The sequence below is a fragment of the Anopheles ziemanni genome, chromosome X (assembly GCF_943734765.1).
Source record: "Anopheles ziemanni chromosome X, idAnoZiCoDA_A2_x.2, whole genome shotgun sequence".
NCBI classification, from domain to species: Eukaryota; Metazoa; Arthropoda; class Insecta; order Diptera; family Culicidae; genus Anopheles; species Anopheles ziemanni.
In genome coordinates, this window is record NC_080707.1 from 4,793,480 (window position 1) to 4,815,966 (window position 22,487).

General features: G+C 43.6%; 3 protein-coding genes across 3 annotated transcripts in view; 1 reads left to right on the plus strand and 2 right to left on the minus strand.

Moving 5' to 3' along the window:
- The first annotated feature begins 688 nt into the window (after window positions 1–688).
- Window positions 689–4,370, plus strand: LOC131291352 (lysophosphatidylcholine acyltransferase-like). The gene is made up of 9 exons (XM_058320553.1): window positions 689–805; window positions 898–1,043; window positions 2,624–2,841; window positions 2,909–3,176; window positions 3,242–3,505; window positions 3,595–3,748; window positions 3,887–3,994; window positions 4,063–4,204; window positions 4,267–4,370. Exons 1-9 carry the CDS (start codon window positions 689–691, stop codon window positions 4,368–4,370), a joined length of 1,521 nt encoding a protein of 506 aa, XP_058176536.1.
- Window positions 4,371–4,547: 177 nt separating this feature from the next.
- On the minus strand, window positions 4,548–8,251 carry LOC131290614 (uncharacterized). Its single transcript, XM_058319775.1, has 3 exons — window positions 8,212–8,251; window positions 6,622–6,982; window positions 4,548–4,938 (listed from the first exon to the last, which is right to left on the minus strand). The coding sequence occupies exons 1-3, from the start codon at window positions 8,249–8,251 to the stop codon at window positions 4,548–4,550; spliced, it is 792 nt and encodes a 263-aa protein (XP_058175758.1).
- A 1,162-nt stretch (window positions 8,252–9,413) lies between these two features.
- The window catches only part of LOC131290616 (involucrin-like), a 28,286-nt gene continuing 15,212 nt past the window's right edge, over window positions 9,414–22,487 (minus strand). The window contains exon 2 of the mRNA XM_058319779.1: window positions 9,414–11,264. Coding sequence (XP_058175762.1) covers window positions 9,414–11,264 — 1,851 coding nt within the window. The remainder of the gene's footprint in view (window positions 11,265–22,487) is intronic.

The following is a 22,487-nucleotide window of genomic DNA, read 5'->3' on the forward strand; positions in this document are numbered from 1 at the left end:
GTTTGAGATTGAGTGTTGGTAGCTGGGGTCCAACAGTGCCCCGTTTACGTCGGGCGATCATGCTTTCTTCTCTTTTCATCCATCTCCTTGCGTTCAGCAGGTCTTGCTTTGCGCAAACGTTAGTACGTTCTTCGGGAACTTCTATTTTTATAACGTTTTCATCAAACACTATGAGACATTCCGTGCGGCTGTGAGTGTCCCTTTTTAAGACTATCGGTTTCTACAATTTATTTTTTAGTCTTTCCTCAGCATCGAAGGTTTGAGGTGGGGGGGCTAGGATGTAACGACACTGGCGAGTTACCACAACACTCCGCACACAACACACGCGTCAGTCGCTATCTTGCGGTCGAACCCGACACTTCGGCTGGTGTGCGTGAATGATTTGTGGGGAAAGAGTTTAAGCGGCGGGCATGTGCAAGGTGTGATCGACGGTCATACGTTTCACGTATGTCATGAACCTGACCCTGCGGCCCACAAAACAACGAAAGTAGAATAATGATATATCGTGTGTGACTATCTAGTGATATTTTACAAAGAGTTTTACTAGAGGCGTTATCGCGTTCGTTGTGCGTGGCAAAGTGTTCTCGGCTATCCGAACTCGACATTACGATCTGCTATTTAAGTTAGTGCACAAAATCCCGCCATCAAACAGACCGTCTACCATCCGTGTGACATCAATCAAATCAGAATGAACTTTCAACGATTAACGCAGATCAGCAATCCTGATACGCGGATTAGCGAGTTTGAGTACGTCAATCCCTTCGTACTGAAGCTGGAGTTGGATGATACTTGGACGAAGCTGAAGGTAACAAGGGCCATCTCCTTGGCATACCAAGCATTTAACGTGAATTAGCAATCCTTTCGTTAGATGATTATGTGTCTTTTTATATTTTGCAGACCTATTTGATGACGATATTTCTCCTGCCGATACGTGCGATCTTGATGAGTCTATGTCTGGTAGTGGCATGGATGTTTGCCTCGATCGGCCTGTACGGGCTAACGGAAAAAGAGCGCCGCTCGATACCGATTTCTGGCTGGCGACGGTAGGTGCCGTAGCTGGATAGCAAACAGTGGACGCGTTGAAAAACCAGGCAAACCAAACATAGGAAATAGGATGCATCTTTGGGCACATGTTCGTTACTGGAGTGTTTCTGACGTGTGGTTTGCCTTTGACATGATCAACATGTCGCGCACATGTTTTGCGCGCTCGAAAACGATAACCAACCAAACGTGAACACTTGGCGAGCGCTGAACAGTGGCAAGATAAGCGACGTTGGTTGGATGAATCGTGGTCATCCGATTCTAGCACGGATCAGCCGAGCTATGGCAGACCTTTGCTCGCACGCATTCGCGCGTTATCTGCTTAGAAAAGGAAGTTGAGGAAGAAACCAGCTAAAAGAGTGTCGCCAGACGCACTTATCGCGTGCAAGCCAAAAGGCACAAGCGAGAGGAAACCATTCCCAAAACAAAGAAACAAACAACGCGAGGAATGGCGTGATCAAACTGCGGGTTTGTCTGTTTTGGTTGAAAAGAAAAGTAAAAAAGAATATCAACAAACCGGCTCCTCTCACCGTAGGCGTGCGTGGTGTAGTGTGCGGCTTTTACGGTTCACCTCACCTCGGAAACGAGATCTTCGATCATTCGCGGAGGTGGTACACAAGACGGAACCGTAGGAACTTGCTTTGCACACAGTTCGGCGTGTTTAACGTCGTCTGGGCGCATTGTGGTCGCCAACGCAGAGGCGACCGTGGATGTTTTCAAACATGTGTCGTGCAAGAGATTTGGGAGCAAACAAACTGCGCAGTACAGGCAGCTAGGTTTGGCGACAACAAGTGCGATATTTTTAGTAAGCTGAACCGCTAGACATGCTACCACGTGTAGAACCGGAAACGCACACGGCCACCGGCGCAGGCTACAAGAACAAAGTTCGTCAGCTCATAAACGATTCACAAACTGGTTTTCAAAATTCAAATCAATGGACGCATTGCGTATCAAACATGGTTTGATATGACATCGTTTGGTTTCGCTAGAAATGTTCATATCGCGGTTCATATTTGCTTACAAGAATTAATACATACTTATGATACAAAAAAGGCAAAATTAGAGGAAGATGTTCTCCTTCATTTTGAAATCTAATAGCATCTACATGCTTCTGTTAGATACATAAAATCATAGTTCAAAAAATTCAATTTGACTCATTGATTACTCACGGGATCAAATGCACTGCCGTGCACTTGGTTTTTGCCTCTTTTGAAAAGCAATACGAAAAATGACCGTTCATTGTTTGTTTACACGATGGAGCGACATTGTCGTGTTTTTTTCTGTGACCTGTTGTGCCTACCGGATATGTGAAATTATTACCAATGGTAAAGGTACCTCAAATATCCTTTGGGAAGCTTATCTATTTTTCTATAAAGAAGGTCTATTTGTTATTGTAATGAAAAATTTACTATAGGTAGCAGAAAGGCAGGTCGAAGGAATGACGCGGTATCGTGTAAAAAAAAACAGTTACGCTTACCATGTATCGTAATGGAATGAACTGAGTATACTTCATCTTATCAGCCGAATATGTGGCAATATCCGAGTGTAATAATAATGTATATGTATCATATCTTTTTTTTAGAGAAATGCGTGAATTAACGGCGTTGGCTATGCGACTATTGTACTTTTTTGGATCATTTCACTACATCAAGGTGTATGGAGAATGTGCTACACCCCGTGAGGCACCGTTCGTAGTCGTGGGACCACACTATAGTCTTTTCGACTCTATAGTCGTTGCATTCTGTGGCCCGTCAACAGTAGTGGCCAAGAGCAAAGCAGCTGATTTACCCCTTATTGGCAGTAAGTAGCAACGCATGGGGTGTAATGGTTCCACGCTACCATACACTGACCGTACTTCCACCGGCAGAAATAATTGACATAACCCAGCCAATCTACGTTTGCCGAGAGGATGCAAATTCGCGCCATATGACACGCCACCTGATAGTCGAGCGCGTTATCTCAAAGGAGGACTGGCCGCAGATTTTGGTGTTCCCTGAAGGTACCTGTAGCAACGGAAAGGCGATAGTTCAATTTAAACCAGGTGCATTCGGCCCTGGACTGCCCGTGCAACCAGTTGCAATCCGGTACCCGAATGCCGTCAACACGGTTTCTTGGACGTGGGAGGGACCTGGCGTGTAAGTTCTCGAATCACCCCCATTCGATGTTACGAGATACAAGTTGCATTTTGATCGAACCACAGACCAACCCTGCTCTGGCGCACACTGACGACCCTGCACACCAGTTTCGAGATACACTTCCTGCCGGTATACTATCCGAACGATCAGGAGCGGAGCGATGCCAAGCTGTATGCACTGAATGTGCGCAACTACATTGCGTCTGCAATCGGCATTCCCGGAACCGAACACGGACTCAACGACTGCAAGCTAATGAACTACATGATTGCGATTGGCATGCCGTACTATGCATGGAGCCATGACATCGCAAAAATGCGCAAATGGTTAGGGTAAGCTACAAAACCAAGCCTTCGCTTGTTCGCCTGGTCCGGTAAGAGTAAACGTCATTTGATCATTTTGGTTGGTTTCGTATTGCTAGATTAACCGATGGAACTGTTGAGGAGCGTTTGGTCGAGCAGTATGCACCATTTACGGATGAACATGCCCATGTTACACTGGATGAATTCGCGAGAAGGTTGGGCGTTGCGAGGGAAGACCACTCGACCAGAATTTTGTTTAAAATATTCAACAAAGTATGTTTGTTAAATTCTGTCAGCTTGACTTGAAATTAAATTAAGCTACTTATTGTCGAACAAAACGAAGTGAAGCGATAATTGCATAAGATCCTGTGACTCGTTTGGTTTGGATTAATGTCTCTCCATAATTTACAGGACAAGGATACTTGTGGATTGATTGACTTCCGAGAGTACTTGCTGCTTGCGTTGTTCCTGTCCACGTTGGGGAAACCGAAGCTCGAGCTTCTGAAGCTGCTATTTAAGGTTCGACATAGCGATTGAACAATGTGTTCGGTACAGTTTGTGTATAATGCTTTGATGGGATTTTCCAGCTGTACAGTGGTGCACACGGTGGTTTAGTAACCCGCGAAGGGCTGTACCGAGCCATGAAATATCTTTCAACTGTAACACCATCACAGTGCGACCAGCTTTTTGTGAAAGCAGATAGTACAAACCGAGGTCTAGTTTCCTTTGGTATGTTTTGCATTTCTTGCTCGAGGCGTTGGATGGTTTTCAGGATGTTTTTCCTTTCACAGATCAATTTGAGGCCATTATCAACTATCACCCAGTGCTGCTTGATTTGCAGGAACTGAACGAACCAAAGCCGTACGCAGCCCAACAACAGTCGCCGTCCAACTGATGACACATCACGTTACCATCCGCTCCGCTGTTGTTCACGTAGCTTGTAGTTCTTAATCTTTTATTAGTGGTATTAACAATCTTAGAGAACAGAAACAGAAGGTGTAAAGCTTTTTTAAAACGGCGTGTTGGCGGGTCGGATTCTAAGCAGGTGGCGATCCGGCACCCGGAGCAATATCTAGCTGGTCACATTGACGTCACACTCCTCGATTCGACACACTAGCGGTACGTCCAACAGTCTCGGGAGGTGTCGCGGAGCGTGCACGGCTACAAAATCGCCCACCAGCTGCCGTCGGTAGCGGTGCCACATCAGCTCACTGAGAAACCAGCGAAAAAGACGCTCGCGCGGCGGCTGACGCTGCTCGAGAAAGATCCGGACGCGGTTCCAGATGTTGCCCCGGTTTTGCGGCTTCTCCAGCAGCCAGTAGCGCGGTATCAGCAGGCACTGGACGCGGCTTCGAGCAAACACCGCCCGGTCTACCATATGCTCGCCGACCCCAAACACCGCACCGCTGCTATACGTGGCAATGTCCACGAAATGGGACTCCCAGGGGCTTGATGTGCGTATGCTGAAAAGGTGAAGAATATTGTACAGTAATGAACCCAATTGTAAGAACTTGAATAAGAATTGTGCTTCACGCACGTCGAAGAAGGAACAAACTATGGCTTTGCGCAAAGTGTTTTTGTTGCACTTTTTTTTCTACTTTCGTTGCGTGGCTTTTATTTCGAGTGCACCTGCTTCGAAAACACATTCTCATGTGTATGTTTACTTTAATTAATTTATTTGACACTAATCGATGCAATTGAACCATATTTTTGCTTATTATTGCCAAATCATTGCTGATCACATTCACAAAAAACACACATGATAGAACAAGAATGCTTGCATAGTTGCTTGCAAACTGCCCATCATTTAATCAATAAAATCATAAAAATGTTAGGATAATATAAAGTTTTGTTCGGTTTTAGACCAAAAACTATATAGTGACCCTTCACGGAAAAAACCAGTCACCTTTCTTTTCCTTGCGTACAGTGGTAAGCACAACTTCCAAAAGACAGAAATCGTGGAACAACTCTCCGGAGGGCACGGCTAAAAAATGCTCTCTCCTATTCGTGTAGCCAGTATCTCCCTTGTCGAACATATGGAGGGGAGTTACCACTTTCTAGGGTTGGCAGATTAAACAAACCTTATCCTTAACACGTTGACAGCCAAGTGTTTTTAGCACGCTTTTTTAGTACAATCTTTTTGTTGTTATACCATTGTATTCCTTTACAAAATAGTGAATTCCTGGCAAATACTGTAGAAAAGTTCGACGTTCTGGGATCATGAGCCCTTCGAGTGTTGTACCGGTGAACGTCAGAACCCATAACTACTCTTTCTCCAAGGACCCCTCAGGAGTTTGAATATATGGTAAGTATCATAGTCTGGTACACTATCTGCTGCTCTACCGACATCAGCAACACAACACTAGCCTCATTACCCTATTTTGCACTTTTTGAGCTGTGTCCGATTGCCGAGGAACATTATTGATGGACAAAAATCAAAATGCGGTGATTTGTAGAGTTGAATTTTCCCAAAAAAATTAGGTTGTTCCCCAGTCTACTCAATTTTGCTGCACTTAAAGAAAAAGCCATAAAAACAGTAAAATACCGCATTTTAGCTACAATAGCTGTTTCTTTTTACGATTTTACACTGTCGCGGCTTCCTTGAGATCTTAGATTGTTTCATAAACATTTATGTTACTGCTCAAAACAGCTTCTAAAATTAACAAATCGTTTTTTTGTTCATTGGTTCATGGGCATTTTATTCCATATTTTTCAATTTCTGGTTTTTTTTTAACGTTGACCCTAAATTGGATACAATTTCACCCATTTTTCATTTCATTTTTAGCCGGATACATTCCCATACTCATCGTGTAAGGCTCGAAAGTTTGTGAAATTATTTAACTCCTGAATGGTGCGGCTTGGCAAGGTTTGTTTCATTCGTTCGTTGTAAGAAACCAATGGGTAGGGTTTTATTATACTGTTTACCCTGCTTGAATCAAATGTTACCGCAATGTAACAGCGAAACACTGAGCGGTATGAATATTGTTTTATTCAGATTATTTAGGTTACTTTTATTGCAAAAATTATCACTAGTGTAACTTATATTTACAATTAAATACAAGCTATTGGGGGGAAAATTGTCTTATTGCCTATTTACGTTTTATGATAAAAAAAAACAGGTTTGTCCTGTACCACTTCTTACCTACCTTAGTTGGTTTGTCGTTGGTTTGGTCGACGGTGTATCGGTCGAACTCCCTAGACGTTCCTGTCGACGTCGATGAAACCGTGCGATCTCATCCTCGGTAGGCTGCGACCGGGCTAACTTGTAGCGCGTCACTCCGGTCCGCGGATCGCAATGCTTATGCAGATTCAGACACTGAAGCAGACCACACTCGCCACTAAGTACGAAATGGGCGTAGTTTACCGGTGCTTTACCTTCAACAAAAATGGTCTGGTCGGGCTCGAACTGGCGTATCCGTGCCCGGTGGCAAAAATCGCGCCGCTGGTCGTCGGACCAGCGGTCGAAGTAGGAAAACCGTGCCAGAGCATCTAGCAGGTCTCTGGTTCCTTCGGGCGTCAGCGTGGTGGAGCGTTTTTTTGGAGATAGCGATCAAAAACTCACTCTAGTTTCGGAATTTCACGGGCGGGATGTTGACATTCGACTTGCGTCGACCGCGAGTTCACTTCATGAACTGCATGGTTGAAATTGATGGTTCGATCGAAGGGTTCGATAGACAGCGTTTGCCAGTATATATACATGTTGCTTAAACCGTGGTGTCGCGTGTATCGTACGATACACTCAGCTGTCGAACCAAATTGGATAAACATGGACGAGGAGCACTACTACCACCACTGCCCTCGAGCGGACGCGTGGGGTTGTTTGGTACGCCTGGAATTGGGTTTTATCGTGTAGGACCAATCACGGTGGCCTTGAAATCAAAACAAAAAAACAGATACCCCCTGCGAAACGGTGAAATCGAATTGATATCGTTGGCGAGCTGTGTGCAACCACAGTCCCTTGCCTACATCAAGGCGTTTTCGTCGGGCACACCAGTGTCATCTGCTAGAAGGTCCGTGCACTCCCGTGCCGTAAAGTCACGCGATTTATGAACAAGGAACCGTTATGGAACTGTTGCTACGACCGTAAATAAAATGGCTCGGGGATGGAATAGCTGTGGCTGAATAGGTTTCGTAGTTCCAAAAGCTAAAATGTTTATTTTAGAAATCCTTCGATGTACCCCCACTTCCTTCTTTTCTCCAGAAACAACCAATTCGAAGATTCTGAATCACGGTCAACGAGCTTCCTAGTCGGACCAGGAGGAGCTCCTAGTACCAGGTAAATCAGTTATTTCTGTAAAAAACAATACACATTTTAGGGGAGCCTGGTGCATATATGGACCCACGAATTTCTTATGAAAATTCGTTTTGGTCGCGAAATAAGTAGTCTTTTTGCTATTGGTTTAACAAAAAAGTCTGAGCCAAATGTCTATAAACCAAATTATAAACAAATTTTATAACAAAACTGATTGTACTAAAACGTGTTATAAAAAAAGCTTGTCAGTCAACGTGTTAAGGCCAATTTGCTAGTGATGAGAATAACAACTCTTTTTAAAGATTTAAATCAAAGTGAACAATCATCGGGATGATTCGAATCTTCAAGTCACTCTTTTGTGATTTAAATCGTGTAGAATGATATATTAATCTTCGAGGAGATTTGAATCCGTAACAGGGATTCGAATCCCAAAAGAGTGAATGAGATTGGACTCCCTATGGCGACTAGCAACTCTTGTACTTACTCTTGAGATTCGAATCTCTACTTGGGATTCGAATGCACATTTTTGCTTTATGGACACTTGTAATCGAACCAGATCTTAAATGAAAGGAAAGGCACATGTTACACCACCCTACCTACCACCTCCACCACACCCCACCCCCACCGATAGTCCGAGGATTATTTGAAGTATTTTCAGTACAGAGCGTTACAAACGTTACGCGTTTGTAACAATAATAATAATTATAGTTTCTACTTAATAATAATAGTAATAAGTTAATAAGTTCTACTACCTTCAATGTTTGAGGAAAACGGCGACAACTGTTGGAAAAAACTGAAGAATTCTCGATTCAGCTATAATAGAATAATGCCAATAGACAGAATAATACCATTAAAAGGACAGGTTTAGTTTTTTAAACGTACATTTTATTTGAGAGAATTACCAGTCGATGGAACCGACTGTAGAGCGAATAAAATATTTTAAACTACTTAATGATCTCTTTAGCAAATTGTAGGCATCGTCAGTCCGATCTGTACCGCTTACCTAGAACGCCTAGTTTTTTCGCTTAGTTTAATCATTACCTTAATTAGATGCTTACTGTCATCGTCGCCTAACACCAAACGACAAGACACGTATGTCGAATACCACTTGTTCAAAGGGTCCCAACAACTGGCGGACGTCAAACTAATTAGGACGAAGAAGGGCATGTGGATGATTTTGTGTGTTTGTTTTCATTTTTTTCCGAGATGACGCAAGAAAGCGAATCCCTGACCGAGTAAGTGCCTGGAGGGATGTTAAGCAAGCCGTAGACGTTATATATTAATCTGTACAGATGTTTGACGTCTACAGCTTTTCCTTAGCTCTTTCCAACATCCCTCGAGATATTCGGGATATCTGGAGGGATGTTTGACAGACGAGAGAACGAGGAAATCTGTAGCCGTCAAAGATCTGCACAGATTAATATGTGACGTCTACGGGCTGCTTTAGAGTACGAAAGAATATTGGCTGGCCGACATGACAGGACTGCGTCTCTCGAGCACGTGACAGTAATAAATATGGCAGAGATGAGGTTAGCTAACACGCTTACACAAATGAAATACGAAAAGATTTTCGGCTTTCAAAGTCCTACCAAGGCACACCGAATGTTATCTCACATACTTTCTGTATCTATACTGCATCCTCACTGCTGGTCTGTCGCACACAATAGTGATTCCCGCGCAAACCCTTCACTTCCGGAAGAGCAGCTGCCGTTGCTGTTCGGGGCTCAGCTTGGCGAACATGCGCTGAGAGGAGGCTTGCGGGATGCCGTGATTAAGGGCGAGCACCTTCGTGATGATGTTGAAATCTTCGGCGGAGCGGGATGTGATGCCGGACTGGAACAGTAGGTTCTGCAGATTTTGGCTATCACTGGCGAATGGTTGTGATGGCCGGAATGGCTGCTGGTTAAGGCCGAAATTGCCGGTCGCTGGCTCTTGGCGGAAGATCCGGTTGCGCTGCTGTAGCGGCGGTAGTTGCTGCTGATCGAAAGGGCTAGGACCGAGCTGCAGTGGAGGAAGGACCGGGAAAAGGTTAAATGGCTGGAAGGGCTTTAGCGGAAGGGCCTGGTCGCGGGCGAGTTGTGGCGGTTGCGGTGGCAATGGTGGCGTCGGCTGGCTGATGGCTTTCACCTGCTCGACGGTAGTGCTTGGTTGGGACTGTTGCGGTGCTTGTTGTGAGGCCTGGAAGTCGACGGCTTCCTTGAAGGGTAGCTGTTGCTCAACCGAGATCGGGATCGGCTTGCCACCCGGCAGGCTGACGCTCGGGATGAACTGCACGGCTGGGCCGGGCCGGGGAAGCTCCTGAATGAAGGTGGGTTGAGGTGCTATCTGCTGTGAAGCCTGGGACGGTTTGAATGGGAGGAGTTGCTGCTGCGACGGTAGCTGCTGTTGTAGTTGAAGTGGCTGGAACAATTGCTGTTGTTGCTGCTGTTGACGGAAAAGGCGTTGCTCTTGCTCGAATCGATGGATGCGCAGGCGAGTCTCCTCATCGAGCCGCTGCTTCTGCTGCTGTAGCTGTATTTGTTGCTGCTGTATAATGGCCTGCTCTTGCTGTAGCTTAGCTCGTAGCAGCTGTTCCTGTGCACGCTGCTGGTTTTGGAGGGCGATTAGTTGCTGCTCGAGCTGGCGTGTCTTCTCTTCGAGTGCTCGCGTGACTTCTGGCACCGGCATACCCGAGACTTGCGGAGGGAGTAGTGTAGGCATAGGTTCGGAGCTGGCTGATGCTGCGGAGCCGTTAGAGCTGGAACCAGAAGACGGTTGGGCAGTCTGCTGCTTTGGAGGAGTTTGCAGCAGTGGGATGACATTGCGTGAAACACCTAGCTGATCCTGTTGGACTGTGAAAGCCGCTACAAGCGGTGCCTGGAATATCTTAACATCCTCCGACTTTACCTGCTCAATGTTTTCACCGTCTTCGTTGTGAGTTGGAGCAGCTGTCGTCGACACTGGAGGTACTGTGTTCGTTATGGTAGCTGAAGGAACAGGAGACGTGGTGGTACTGGAATCTGCTGACGGTAAAGCAACGGTGTTACCATCTAGTAGCACCTGTGGAACGATCTCATTCTCGGATTCTAGTTTCGGTGTGCTTAGAGTTGATTTAGGCTTCGCGATGATGATCGTCTTGATGATTTCGTTCGTCCCTGCTGATCCCACCGTGACCGGGTCCGATTCCCGTTGCTCAACCTCACCCTCGAGGGTGTCGGTCTCTTCCCGTGGGCTGTTCGTGACATACGTGTGGAATTCGATGGCGGGCGTATCTGCAGCACGAACGCGTGCGTTCTCTTGGTCGTCCGCCACCGAACTCTCCTCTAGAATCTCGTCCAGGATGGTAGTGGCGAAGTTCTCCTCGGTTGTGTTGGAGTCGCTTAATAGATGCTCTTGCTTCTCCTCCTCCTGTCGCTCTTTCAAGTGACGAAGGGCGCGTAGCAACGCCTTCCTTAGGGCTGGATCGATGTTGAGCTTCCGCTCGATAGCACCACCTTCCTTCGCCGCAATCGCGCAGTTGGCTACCAGCAATATTGCCAGGCATACCAAATATCCTGCCTATATCAAGGAAGAAGAAACAAAACAATATCGGAGTTAATGGATTATTTAGAAAAAAGGACCAATGTCCCTTTGGGTGGCGCTATCTGATGAATATTTACATTTCGTCTTACATTTGAGTGTGTACTAATTCGACGATAGAAGACGTAAAATCAAAATGGGATCTCTACTACATGCACATCTATGAAGTTCTAGCAAACAAAATAATTTCTGAGTTCTGAAACGCAATTTATTAACGTCGAGTTTACTCAACTGCCCATAATTGTCCTCCATCATCCTAACAGACCATGAGTGCATTGAACAAACTGCTGTTTTTATTTTTTTTTTCAATTCTACTAAAAACTACATTCCCTTTTCACGCAAACAACGGAGCGAGTCTTAGTTCTTGTGGCTGAAATTACAGATGGCATAGGGAAACATTTTCAAATGGATCGTATTACCCGTAACAATTCCAGTCGAGTTCCATAAACAAATTGATAACAATGACAGTGAGCAAAGACAACGGTCGACCATCGTTACCACATCTCAGGTATTGCGAAGGTCCAGAAGCAGGCGATAGTAGTGCAGAAGCCTGAATTGATTGTATTCAAATTTAGCAACTTGTTTCTACATGATTGGCAACACCGTCAGCTGGCTCCTGAACGAACCATCTTGTTTTATGAACGTTAGATCATCGACTACGTACATTGGAGACGTTACCCGGCCTGTCCGTGTACGATGTAACACGGTGCAGATCACGCTCTCTGATCGTACGGAAGACCCAGCGTGTCTGTCAGCTGCGGAGCGCTCATTTTAATTAATTTCAATTGTTTGCGCCACGATTTCCTGATTCAACGAAAAACGCACTAGTTAGGTTTGAGAAAACTGGCTGAACCGAATGTTTCCACAGACAGGTTTGGTTGTGTGGCTTTTATGCCATTCCTCCGGATGGCTGTGCCTACTGTTGGAAGTTAAGGTCGCACTGCGTCGACGGTTGAGGCTCGATATTTGGATTTGGCAAAAGAGGAATTTTCTCTACAGAGGGGGAGTGGTTCGATTGGAGATGAGCCACAACAGTTTCCTGCTTCGATTAAATGAACTTTGGGGCCTTTCAGTGCAAGCTTTTCTATGCGGTAATGATCGAAACTGAATGAGAGTGATCCATTGGTGACTTAAACAAGTCATATAACCGCTGGGGTTTTGCTTCTTAGTGTCTTAATTTCGTTACCCTCGTTAATTGATATTCTGGGAACAAATGAAGCCAGTTCCGATTGAAGTGTAGTTCACGTTGTGCATCCTGCCAGAGCTGGTAAAATCCAGTTACCGTAACCTGAGTTTGAAAGATTAGAGGTATCTCTGTCTCTCGTGCTCACAGCTGGATCCGATTCGTTCGATACCACAAACCCCCGTTATCGTTCTCTTGATTGTTATTGACGTTGACTACCAAGCGGGTTTAGAACCTGTTTTTTGGTACAAGAATTTTGGATTCAATTGTTTATAAAATAAATGCTTACACTGGTTTTTAAAACAATAATAATCATGCTAAATTTCCCTTAGTATAATTGTTTACAACTGCTACAGTCTACTACTTACTATATCAGAGTTCTACTATATGAGTTTCGCGGCAAGTTTCAAATTGCCTGTCACCCACTTTGAGAAACCTTGGCAGTCAACGTGTTAAATGATTTCTTCAATTGTTATTTTAATCCAACTGCTTCTTTTCCCTATCAGTCTTAAATTGAAAAAGGTGAATCGTGTATGGTACATGGTATATGAACCACCTCCGCAGTCCCATAAATTGAGTTAGGTAGCATACATTGCTGACAATGAGGTCCCGCGATAAAAATAATGTTTTCTCCTTTTTGGGGGAACTCACAAGCTCACTCATGATCGGTATCACCATTCGTCTGGAGGTTAAACCTCCAGACTAACTGACTCTATGCTTTAATACGAGGGTTGCCTTTTAAGTTTCGGGATTTGGAAAAACTGGTGATGCAATCTGTTAATTAACAATTTTATCGTAAAGTTTGACATTTTTGAGGTTATCCGTTCTCAGAACGTTTTGACATACGAACGCTATTTGTGTTGTTAAAAAAATGTTTAAAATTTCAAACGACGCGAGTCTTTTTTAAGAGATCTTCGCTTCTTCAGGTATTGAAAAACGTTGAAATCTCAATTTATTTTTTACGTACGGGAATTAAAAGAAGTCATTTGGTACTAGATCCAGGACTATATGGCGGATGACTCATCAAATCGATGTTTTGAGTACTCAAAAATGCAGTTGTTTGAGCCGATGTGTGAGAGCTCGCCTTGTCGTGGTGACGGGTGATCCGTCGACAGCGGTTGAATTTCCTGATTTCTTAGAAGACAACTGGCAAACAAATTGTTGTGTACCACTCAGAATAGACTGTTCTGCCTTTGTCTAGAGGTTTGGTTGCGATATATCCAGTTTTTCCGAAAAAACATGCGACCATTTGCTTGGAAGAGCTTCGTGCGTGAACAACTTTGGTTGGATTCGGCGCATCTTGAAACACCCATACAGTCGATTGCAGTTAAGTTACGGGTTCATTCGCGTAAATCCACGACTCATCACCTGTCACGATATTAAAGACGAATTTTGAAGCACCGCAATCGTATTTTTCGAGCATTTCTTACGACCAATCGACACGAGTCTTTATTTGAGAGATTGACAAATTGTGTGGAATCCAACACGAGCAAATTTTTTTGACAGTTAAATGTTCATGCAATATTAAGTATATGCTAGTCCCAGTAATACCTAAGGTTGTCTCTTTCTCACAAAAAGTCATATGACGATCTTGCAATATCCGTTCACGCACAGCATCAATTGTTTTCGGAACGACAACTGATTTTGGACGACCTTCACGAAATACATCTTGGAGTGAACTCCGACCACGATTTAATTCTCCAAACCATCGATAAATACTGATCATTGATGGAGTTTCATCACTAAAAGTTGAATTAAGTTCATTTATGCACTACTGCTGTGTCAATTCACGTCGAAAGTTGCAAAAAAAAATTCGCACGAAAATGCCCACGACCCAATTCTACAATTTGGCGGACATTGAAACTTTAAACTTTTTTTAACAACACAAATAACGTTCGTATGTCAAAACGTTCTGAGTACGTATAACCTCAAAAACGTCAAGCTTTAAGATAAAATTTTCAATTAACAGATTGCATCACCAGTTTTTCCAAATCCCGAAACTTAAAAGGCAACCCTCGTATCACGCGTTGAGCGGCCAATAGCGGCCGATTTATTAGTGCTGCACTGTTTGGTGGACGGTATCATGATCAGTAGTAGCTGCAGAGGCAGCATCAAAACCCATCATCTCAACCGTTAGATAATTATGAGCGCGATGAGATAATCGTCGCGTCATTCATCACCACGCGCCGTAGAAGCCGACGCAATGGCGGTAAAAACATGAACTATACGCTGAACGTGTCGATTGGAGGTATTGTGTACCACAACTCACGTCATACGCCACAGTAATTTGCACCGTCCCGACTTTCCGAACTTCCCAAACACAAGCGCTCTAGTCGTGCGAGTGATAGTTCACTGCGGAATGTATAAGTCACTGCAGGATAAGTCTGGCGACCAGCGTACTGCAGTGACAGCGCCACACTGGGATTGTGGTTGATAATGGTACCCCTTTCCTACATTGAGTGTGCCGGTTATTTTCGCATCATCCTTCTCCTCGCCGTAGCCAAATGGCACTATTGTATACGGTAGCTCGTGAGATAGGTCCGAAACTAAGCGGGAATGACAAACGGTCACAGCGTTGGGCAGTGTTTGCCAATGCCAAGAGGCAACAATTTGAACGGTCCGCTGGCTCGCCGACGTTTCAGTGGCTTTATATGTTGCGGCGAAACGCTGCAGGACGCCATCATTAATGGTGGAGTTCGCTGTTACGAGCCAAGGGTCAGATCTGCGGCGCCCCGAACGCAGGTTGGGGTCGGCGGTTCGCCACCTCCATCGTCTTCACATTCTCATTATCCCCATCATCATCATCATCATCGCAGTCGCCATCTTCCCACTGGGTTTGGGTGTGGTGTTCGGGTCGGTTATGACTGTTATTACCATAATTCACAGCTCAGGCTGAGCGAGAGTGTTGCGACCCAGCCTGGCTTGGCGCCGCGATCACTGTGCGCATGCCGCACGCGATCACCTCTGGTGGGAAAGTTTTGCGCGTCCCCGCCCCTCCGCATCCAATGCCCCAAGAATGCGCATGCCCAGGCTGCGGTTCAATGATTGATTTTGATTTATTGTGCACCGCTTACGTCAGCTGGCAACGTACGTACGGTACCCTGCCGAGTCGCTAATTTTTTACGAGCTGTTTACGTTCGGTGAGGTAGGCCCCGACGCATCGGGGAAAGCCCTCGCCGTGGACGTGAACATCTGCTTGCGCTGTTATGTGCCAACCGGAACCCGCGCTGGCAATCGCGCTGACGAGGAGAAGATACACACATAAATATTTTTAAAGACGCATCTTCGAAACGATTTTGCCTCCCTCCGAATGGTAAAGAGCAGGGGAGGATGGGTTCAGGTTGATGCGCCAACGCAACAATTAAAACGAAAAGAAAGCATGCCACACAGCGAAAAAACATCAACACATCGAATCGCTTAGGCGCGTAAGTGCGTCTGGTTATGTGTGCTGAGGAACTGAGATTTGACCTATTCTTCAGCCTCTAGTTTGTTTTCGGTGCAAAACACGAATTTGATCTGTTGCTTGTATTAACTAGCCTGCCAGAAGAAGAGAAACTACGTTCGACAGCTGTGACTTTACATCTGTAATAAACTTTAGTGAGGAAAACATACACACATTTTAGTTGAGCCTGGCGTGGCAGGATTTGAGTCTAGAAAACCCAGGTGGTGCCAAAATGGCATGGAACCATTAGAGAAAATGTTTGGTTTCTGCAATCTTTCCCAGTTCCAAGCGTACGCTAGCTAACCGGATGGGATGTGGAGAACATCTGGAATGGGGGGGGGGGGGAATGATTTATGACGTGAATTCACGGGTCGTTGACGGAACAAGCCGAGAGCTAAACAAATGTTTATTTGCCATCGATCTCCGCATTTGGCGCGGGCAGCTACTTTCTCCAAACATTGCACGAAAAGCGCGAAATGGTGAAGCTGGTGGAATACTTAAGGATATTGGTGTACCTTTCCATAGCTGCTTTCCATCCAATAATGTTTGAACAATTAATTTTGTGGAACGGTATATGAATACTTAACTACATCCTTGTGTTAATTTTGGGGTTAAGTCAATGGGCAAAACTATCAAAATTTATGAACAGGCTATAGGTAATGCTGAAAATAAAAGATCTATATTGTTGGATTGAGATGATATGGGTATCTAGCATCTCAAGATTTTGTGCATAGTTCAATTCGATGTTGTATTCCTGTAAAATGTTTATCTCGAGTGGTCCGGGGAAAAAGTCTAGTATGCCTTTAACGGGTAGACAAGACCAGCACGGTCGTTACGCCCGGAAGAAGATACTCTTGGCAAATGGTCTGGTGATCCCTCGGGGCCTCGAGGCAGGAAGAAGTAGAAACAGCAGAAAACGCAGTACCATCCGTGAGGTGCTCGCTAAAAGCAGACATTCCACGGCAGTGCAAAATGCTTTCCCAGGGGACACCTGGGTCCAATGTAGAGGTTTTCGTTCAATGATCATCCAATATGGGGAGAGAAACGAACCTGCTGCTGGCCATCTTCCACACGTTGGGATCGAGTTACCTTTTTGGATGCAAGCCTCCCAGACGGTCGTTCCCACCTTAACGTGTACCATGGTTCTTTTCGCCGTTTGACATTTTCAGCCTGCCCATCGTAACATAACCGTTTGTAATATTTGGAATTCGGAGGAGGGAGCCGACCTTAAAAACGGTCGAATTCGATGCAAGAAACAGTAAGAACAAGTTACATACCATAGCCGATAGGTATGCCACAGTAGACCTGGCTGGCGATTGGGTCGTGTGCAGGGGTCAATGTAGACGGACGAGGGTGTAGTTTAGAAAGCAGTAAGAAAAATTGAGTTGAAGGTTTGGTGCACGAAACAACTGCTTCCCTAGCAACAGCGCAACAAGTCGCGCCAGCATCTGCAATTACCGGTCAAGCGAACTCCGTGGATAAATTGTTATCGCGGTTGTAGGGCCCGGGTGGGACCCGGATCTCAGGCGACCTCTCGACCACCGCAAGGTTAATCTCCGTGGGCCAGGGTAACAGTGAAGCGTTGGTAGAGAAACCCGTTACATACACAATGCACTACGTAACGCGGTGTCGTCTTCAGCAAAGACACCGTCGTCGTCGACGACGACGTTTACCCAGGAAAGCAAACTTTCTCCCATGTCTGAAGACGTCCATGAATGGAGCCGGAGGTTTAAGGGAGCAAGGAACATTTTTGTGCACACGGATCCCGCTGTAGGGTGTCCCGAAACGTTAGCCAAGACTACCGGGGACAATCATCTTGAATGCTTTTTACCGATTGACATCATCCGCTCCTGCGTGGACTACACTTTCGCTTGGATATTTTCCCATTAACGATTATCGCCTGCCACTTCCCATACTACCTTCACCGCTACATACATCTCTCTGGACAAACGTGCTCACAAAAGGGTCAGAAACTGACTGACGCTTAAAGCTGCGGTAACCGGCTTAAAAGGTGCGGCCATCGCTCTAAGCGTGCCCTCGTAGGGTTAAAAGGGTCGGCCATCAGCTTAATGCTTTGGATGGATTCACTCAACGGCGCTCGGGTTATCGTAAAACCTACGGCGATCGCAAGAATAGGGTGGATGGATAAAGGTGGTAAAAGGTGTAAACACATTACAGATTACCTATGGATATTACATATCCGTAGTAATCCTGCTACCAAATTCTGAGAATACTTGAACCTACTGTGCTTGGAAATTTGTTTTGAACTATTTATGCGGCCCTTCTTCCAAGATATCGACCAAATGTCATAGTTTTTTTTTTTATATTTCAAACCTTTTTTTTTACTTAACATTTATTATCAAGTGAATTGGGTGGAATATTCGATCAGACAAATGATACTACATTGAAATGGAAGAATGAGAAGCATCACTCATACATTTTGAAAGCAGTATCCAATGCACCAAAAACTTTAAAGTACACAAGCATATACCAATTTGAAGATTCAGAATTCAGCAACGAACTGTAAGTAAATGTAGTAGTAGCTTTGCTTGTTTGCTACTGGCGGCTATTGCTAGATCATCCGCGTACTAGTAATAGGAATATTTGGGCATTTTAGGTAGTTTGTATGGCTGCAAACAAAAATTAATAAAACATAACGGGGAAAGTATGCTGCTCCCGACATGTGGGAGTACTATAAGTAAATATTACATATTACTTTCAAAAACACCTCAAAAGATGCAAGTTTGCTAGGTATCACAAGCAAACTTATCATTGCAAGAGTTTATCATTGTAGTTATTCGAGTATCATCAAAGAAAGCAAGAAGAAATCAGTGTTTTAATAGAGAAATTTTTCTCCAAACTTGCTCAACTGAATTGTTTCGTACTTGATCTGGTTGACTTTCTGCTGCTTTACTTCTTACCTGTTGATTTATCAGTGAAAGAGGAAGATACAAACACTGATGATATTCTGCAATGTAGGCAATACGGCAGGTTGTTAGAATTGGTTGCCTTTCATCTCGTGTACCCGAGGATGAATATGATTACGCGCAACTAAGTAAGCCTCAGATGTCAGAAACTCGTCCAACTTCTCCGCCCACAGGAGAAATGAAAGAGGTGCCAAAAAACTCGCCTAGCTCATGCGAACTGACGAAAACATTTACAGCAAAACAAATCGCTACACAAGTGATTATCGATCCAACAGTCTCGTAGAGTCTTCCAATGTTCATTTCCATTTCGTTATGGTCTCGCCCATGGCCTCACCCAGCGTAGGCTGCTTCAAAGTGGGTGCTTACGTTGGCGCTTGTGATGGCTGTGCGTATGACCTTTCGGTGGTTCGGTCCATGAAGGAAAGCTCAAGGTACTTTTAAGGCTGAAACAAAGCGTATCGGCGATGGAATGAAAACAAGGAGGAAAAAAAAAACAAGAACATATCTACGTAGACCAGAAACAATCGCGATCAAGGTGTTCGCTATTGGTGAGAAGATTTTAAATTCCCCCAAAAAAGTTCCTGGGGTGAGAAAATGGGTTTCAATTTTTTGGGAGTGCTTTTCCAATTGCTCATTTGTATATAAATAAACGCGAAGGGTAATTTTATATGATTGAATTTAGAAATTGAATATGAAAAGGTATAATATGGTGATTTAATATGCCTAACAGCGAATACTCAGCGTAGCAGACAGTGCAACACATCCAATGTTCTTGCGCGCCGCATGTTTGACATTTCTAGGCTGGATTAAGTTCTCACCCTAAGACTATTCTATCTAGAAAAGGTCTATATTCACTCGAAAAAAGATTTCAAAGGATGGTTTCAAAGAACGGTTCTACAGTGTGGGCTTCTTTTACTTTTCATGATTAAATGGTAGTTTTTATCACAGCTTTTAAGAATCATAAGATAGGATTTAACGACGTAGCATTAACAGCATCGTTATAAACATGATACATTTTAAAACGTTACTTGGGATGTTAATTCATTACATTTTTGATTCGAAAACTTTATTTGTAGATGGAACCACATTAACTAAACTTCTTGACATATCAATTTACCTTGGGCTGATATTTCTCTGAAATTATCAATTTGATGAATAGCTCTAATTGAATAATTATTCGCGGGTGCCGCGAAAAGTCTGGCGTGTTTTTCTTGAATTCTAACCATAGCCAACAACATGATAGCAGCCGTCGCTTTACCGTTTTCCTACGTTGTGAAAAGGTTATTGATATATTATTGAATGTTAAAATGATGAGACCTTGCCAGTGTTGAAGCGCATTTAAAGAAAAAAACATGTTTTACCAAAGCTTTGAGCAGGGTGTTTAAGGTGGCTCACCTTGATCAAAACTTCCGCATAACCTTGTCTATGTTTTATATTCCCAAATACGTTTTTAACTCATCCTATCTTTCGGTTTCCTTTTGTTTCAGTTTCTTTTGCATATTAACACCTTGTTGACGGCGGACGAACATGTCCTCGCTCGTGTCGTGTTGATACGAAAACGAACATAGTTGGTGGAGGAAACACACGTAGGTGGTGGCCGCAGCTAGTTTTGGAAAACAAGCGCCCCTCAACAAAATATTAAGTTTCCACGGCACAATCCATGGCTGAACCATCCAACATGTTTAAATACTTCTTCCTTCAATAGCTCGAGCCACCTGTTTGACTAGAGCGTCTTCATCCCGTCCTTTCGTTCACGTCTAACCAACGCGTATATGCAATCCCTCTCATTTTCATAATATTAATTTCAAGGATGTATGTGCAACCCACTATGCAAACTTAGGTAAATATGTTTGAAAAACATGAAATAATGGTGACAGTGTAAACAAACCATCTTTCAAAGTTGATCTGAACTTAAAAATACTACGTTTGATGTTACTTTAAAAAAACAGTAGTTAGCATTCTTCCAAATTACGAAAAAATTCTAGTTCTAAATACCAAAAACCTATACAAATGGAAGCTGATCCTTTGATCAGTTCATGTTACAACAAAAATACCCATACAGGCCGAAATGAACCCGATAGTCGATTTCGCATTGATTAATAAAATAGATCTATCGTGAAAAAACGATTGCTTATATCCTGATCTAATACACTGAGGGGAATAAGAATAGCACCACCCTACGTTTTGTCAATTTTTGTTTAATTTCCCAAAAATTTTAGCTTTTTCCGGATTGGAACGACATTGCTATCAGTTTCACAACTCAGAATGGCACCACTTTGAGGCTTTATTCAACGGTTGAGTATATTTTAAAAAATAAGGAACTGAAATGAGGTTTATTAGTTAGAATAAGACTACACTTTAGAATTTATTTTATATTACACGTGAGTTCATTGAGTTTTCAAGTAATTTAGTAGAAATGCGTCAGGTGCATTACTTAGTCGAAAATGAGCCCTATACATAGATGTAATAGGACCCACTAGAAAGGAGGTCAACTTTTGCTCTAATTTCTAATAAAAAAGCTCCCTAACCTTTTTTGATAGTGTTAATATCGATTTATTCTTGTTAAAAACTTAATTTGGGAGCGATTGTATCAATATTTTCGAGAAAATCGTTAAAACGTACGAAGCTGTTGATTTTTCAACAAATCATGCTGTAAGCAGATAGTTCGCCCACCTTGAACTATAAGCATCCTCTGAGTAAAAAAATATTAAGTAATGTTTTTCTTAGAGCTTGCGTGTCTTTAGGAATTATCAAAATGTTACTTGAATTTTTTGAGTTCAAAATAATAATATTAATTTCAAAGTAAAAGTGGGCCAAAATAGATGCAAGGAAATCTGGTTTCAACTGTAACGAAATTTGTATGCATTCTAACACTGACAGCAGATTGTCAGAATGTTTCTAAACGGAAATCCGATCATTCTGCATAATGGTGGATATTGAAACATCAAATTAAACATTTTATCTAACTTATTTAACAAGATAAAGGTATATAGCAGGTGCTAAATTATTTTGAAAAATATTTAAACCATACAACACACAACATAAACATTTTTTTATGTGGGCACAAACTGGTACACAGGAGGGCCAACATATAAACAAAGTGGGCCAAACTAGCGATAAAAAGTGTGTTCGGAAATTGATAATTTATCAGTGAAAACATAGAATAAACTCAAAAATATTAATTTTATTAGATGCTTGGATAGCTATTCTACATTACCATATCAAGTTTATCAAGTAAGTATGATGTTGCAGAGTCGATTATCACTGACCTTTTGGAATCTGTCAGTAATGACATTTCTCAAAAAACTCCTGCGCGTTGGGCTTAAGAAATTCGATCTGACTATTCTCCCTTTAGGTTTTCGAATTGGACGCTAATCCACAGGAAAACCCCATGGGCGATGGAAAACTAAAACCCACCCCACACTCATGCGTGCTGGCTACGGGGTTCAACATATTTTTGTTTTCTTTGAAGCTCGCCGGAGTGCTAGCGTTTCGCCAGCGGCGTCAGTCTTTTATCCACCCGTCAAATATTGCAGACCTCGGTCGAGGGAGGCTCACCACACCCGTTAGTATTTTACGCTTGGAATGCACCTAAGCTTCAGTCGGCTTTTTGTTTTGCCTAACAGAGGGAGGGAATAAATATCCCACGG

What these genes read in the sequence shown, in the direction of transcription:
- LOC131291352 (XM_058320553.1), top strand. Translation starts at nt 689, where the DNA reads ATGAACTTTCAACGATTAACGCAGATCAGCAATCCTGATACGCGGATT. An exon ending in CCGATTTCTGGCTGGCGACG is followed by an intron (nt 1,044 to 2,623) that starts GTAGGTGCCGTA and finishes TCTTTTTTTTAG; the next exon opens with AGAAATGCGTGAATTAACGG. An exon ending in AAAATGCGCAAATGGTTAGG is followed by an intron (nt 3,506 to 3,594) that starts GTAAGCTACAAA and finishes TCGTATTGCTAG; the next exon opens with ATTAACCGATGGAACTGTTG.
- LOC131290614 (XM_058319775.1), bottom strand. Translation starts at nt 8,251, where the DNA reads ATGTGCATTCGAATCCCAAGTAGAGATTCGAATCTCAAGA. An exon ending in TAGAGATTCGAATCTCAAGA is followed by an intron (nt 6,983 to 8,211) that starts GTAAGTACAAGA and finishes TGACGCCCGAAG; the next exon opens with GAACCAGAGACCTGCTAGAT. An exon ending in CCAACGACAAACCAACTAAG is followed by an intron (nt 4,939 to 6,621) that starts GTAGGTAAGAAG and finishes TCACCTTTTCAG; the next exon opens with CATACGCACATCAAGCCCCT.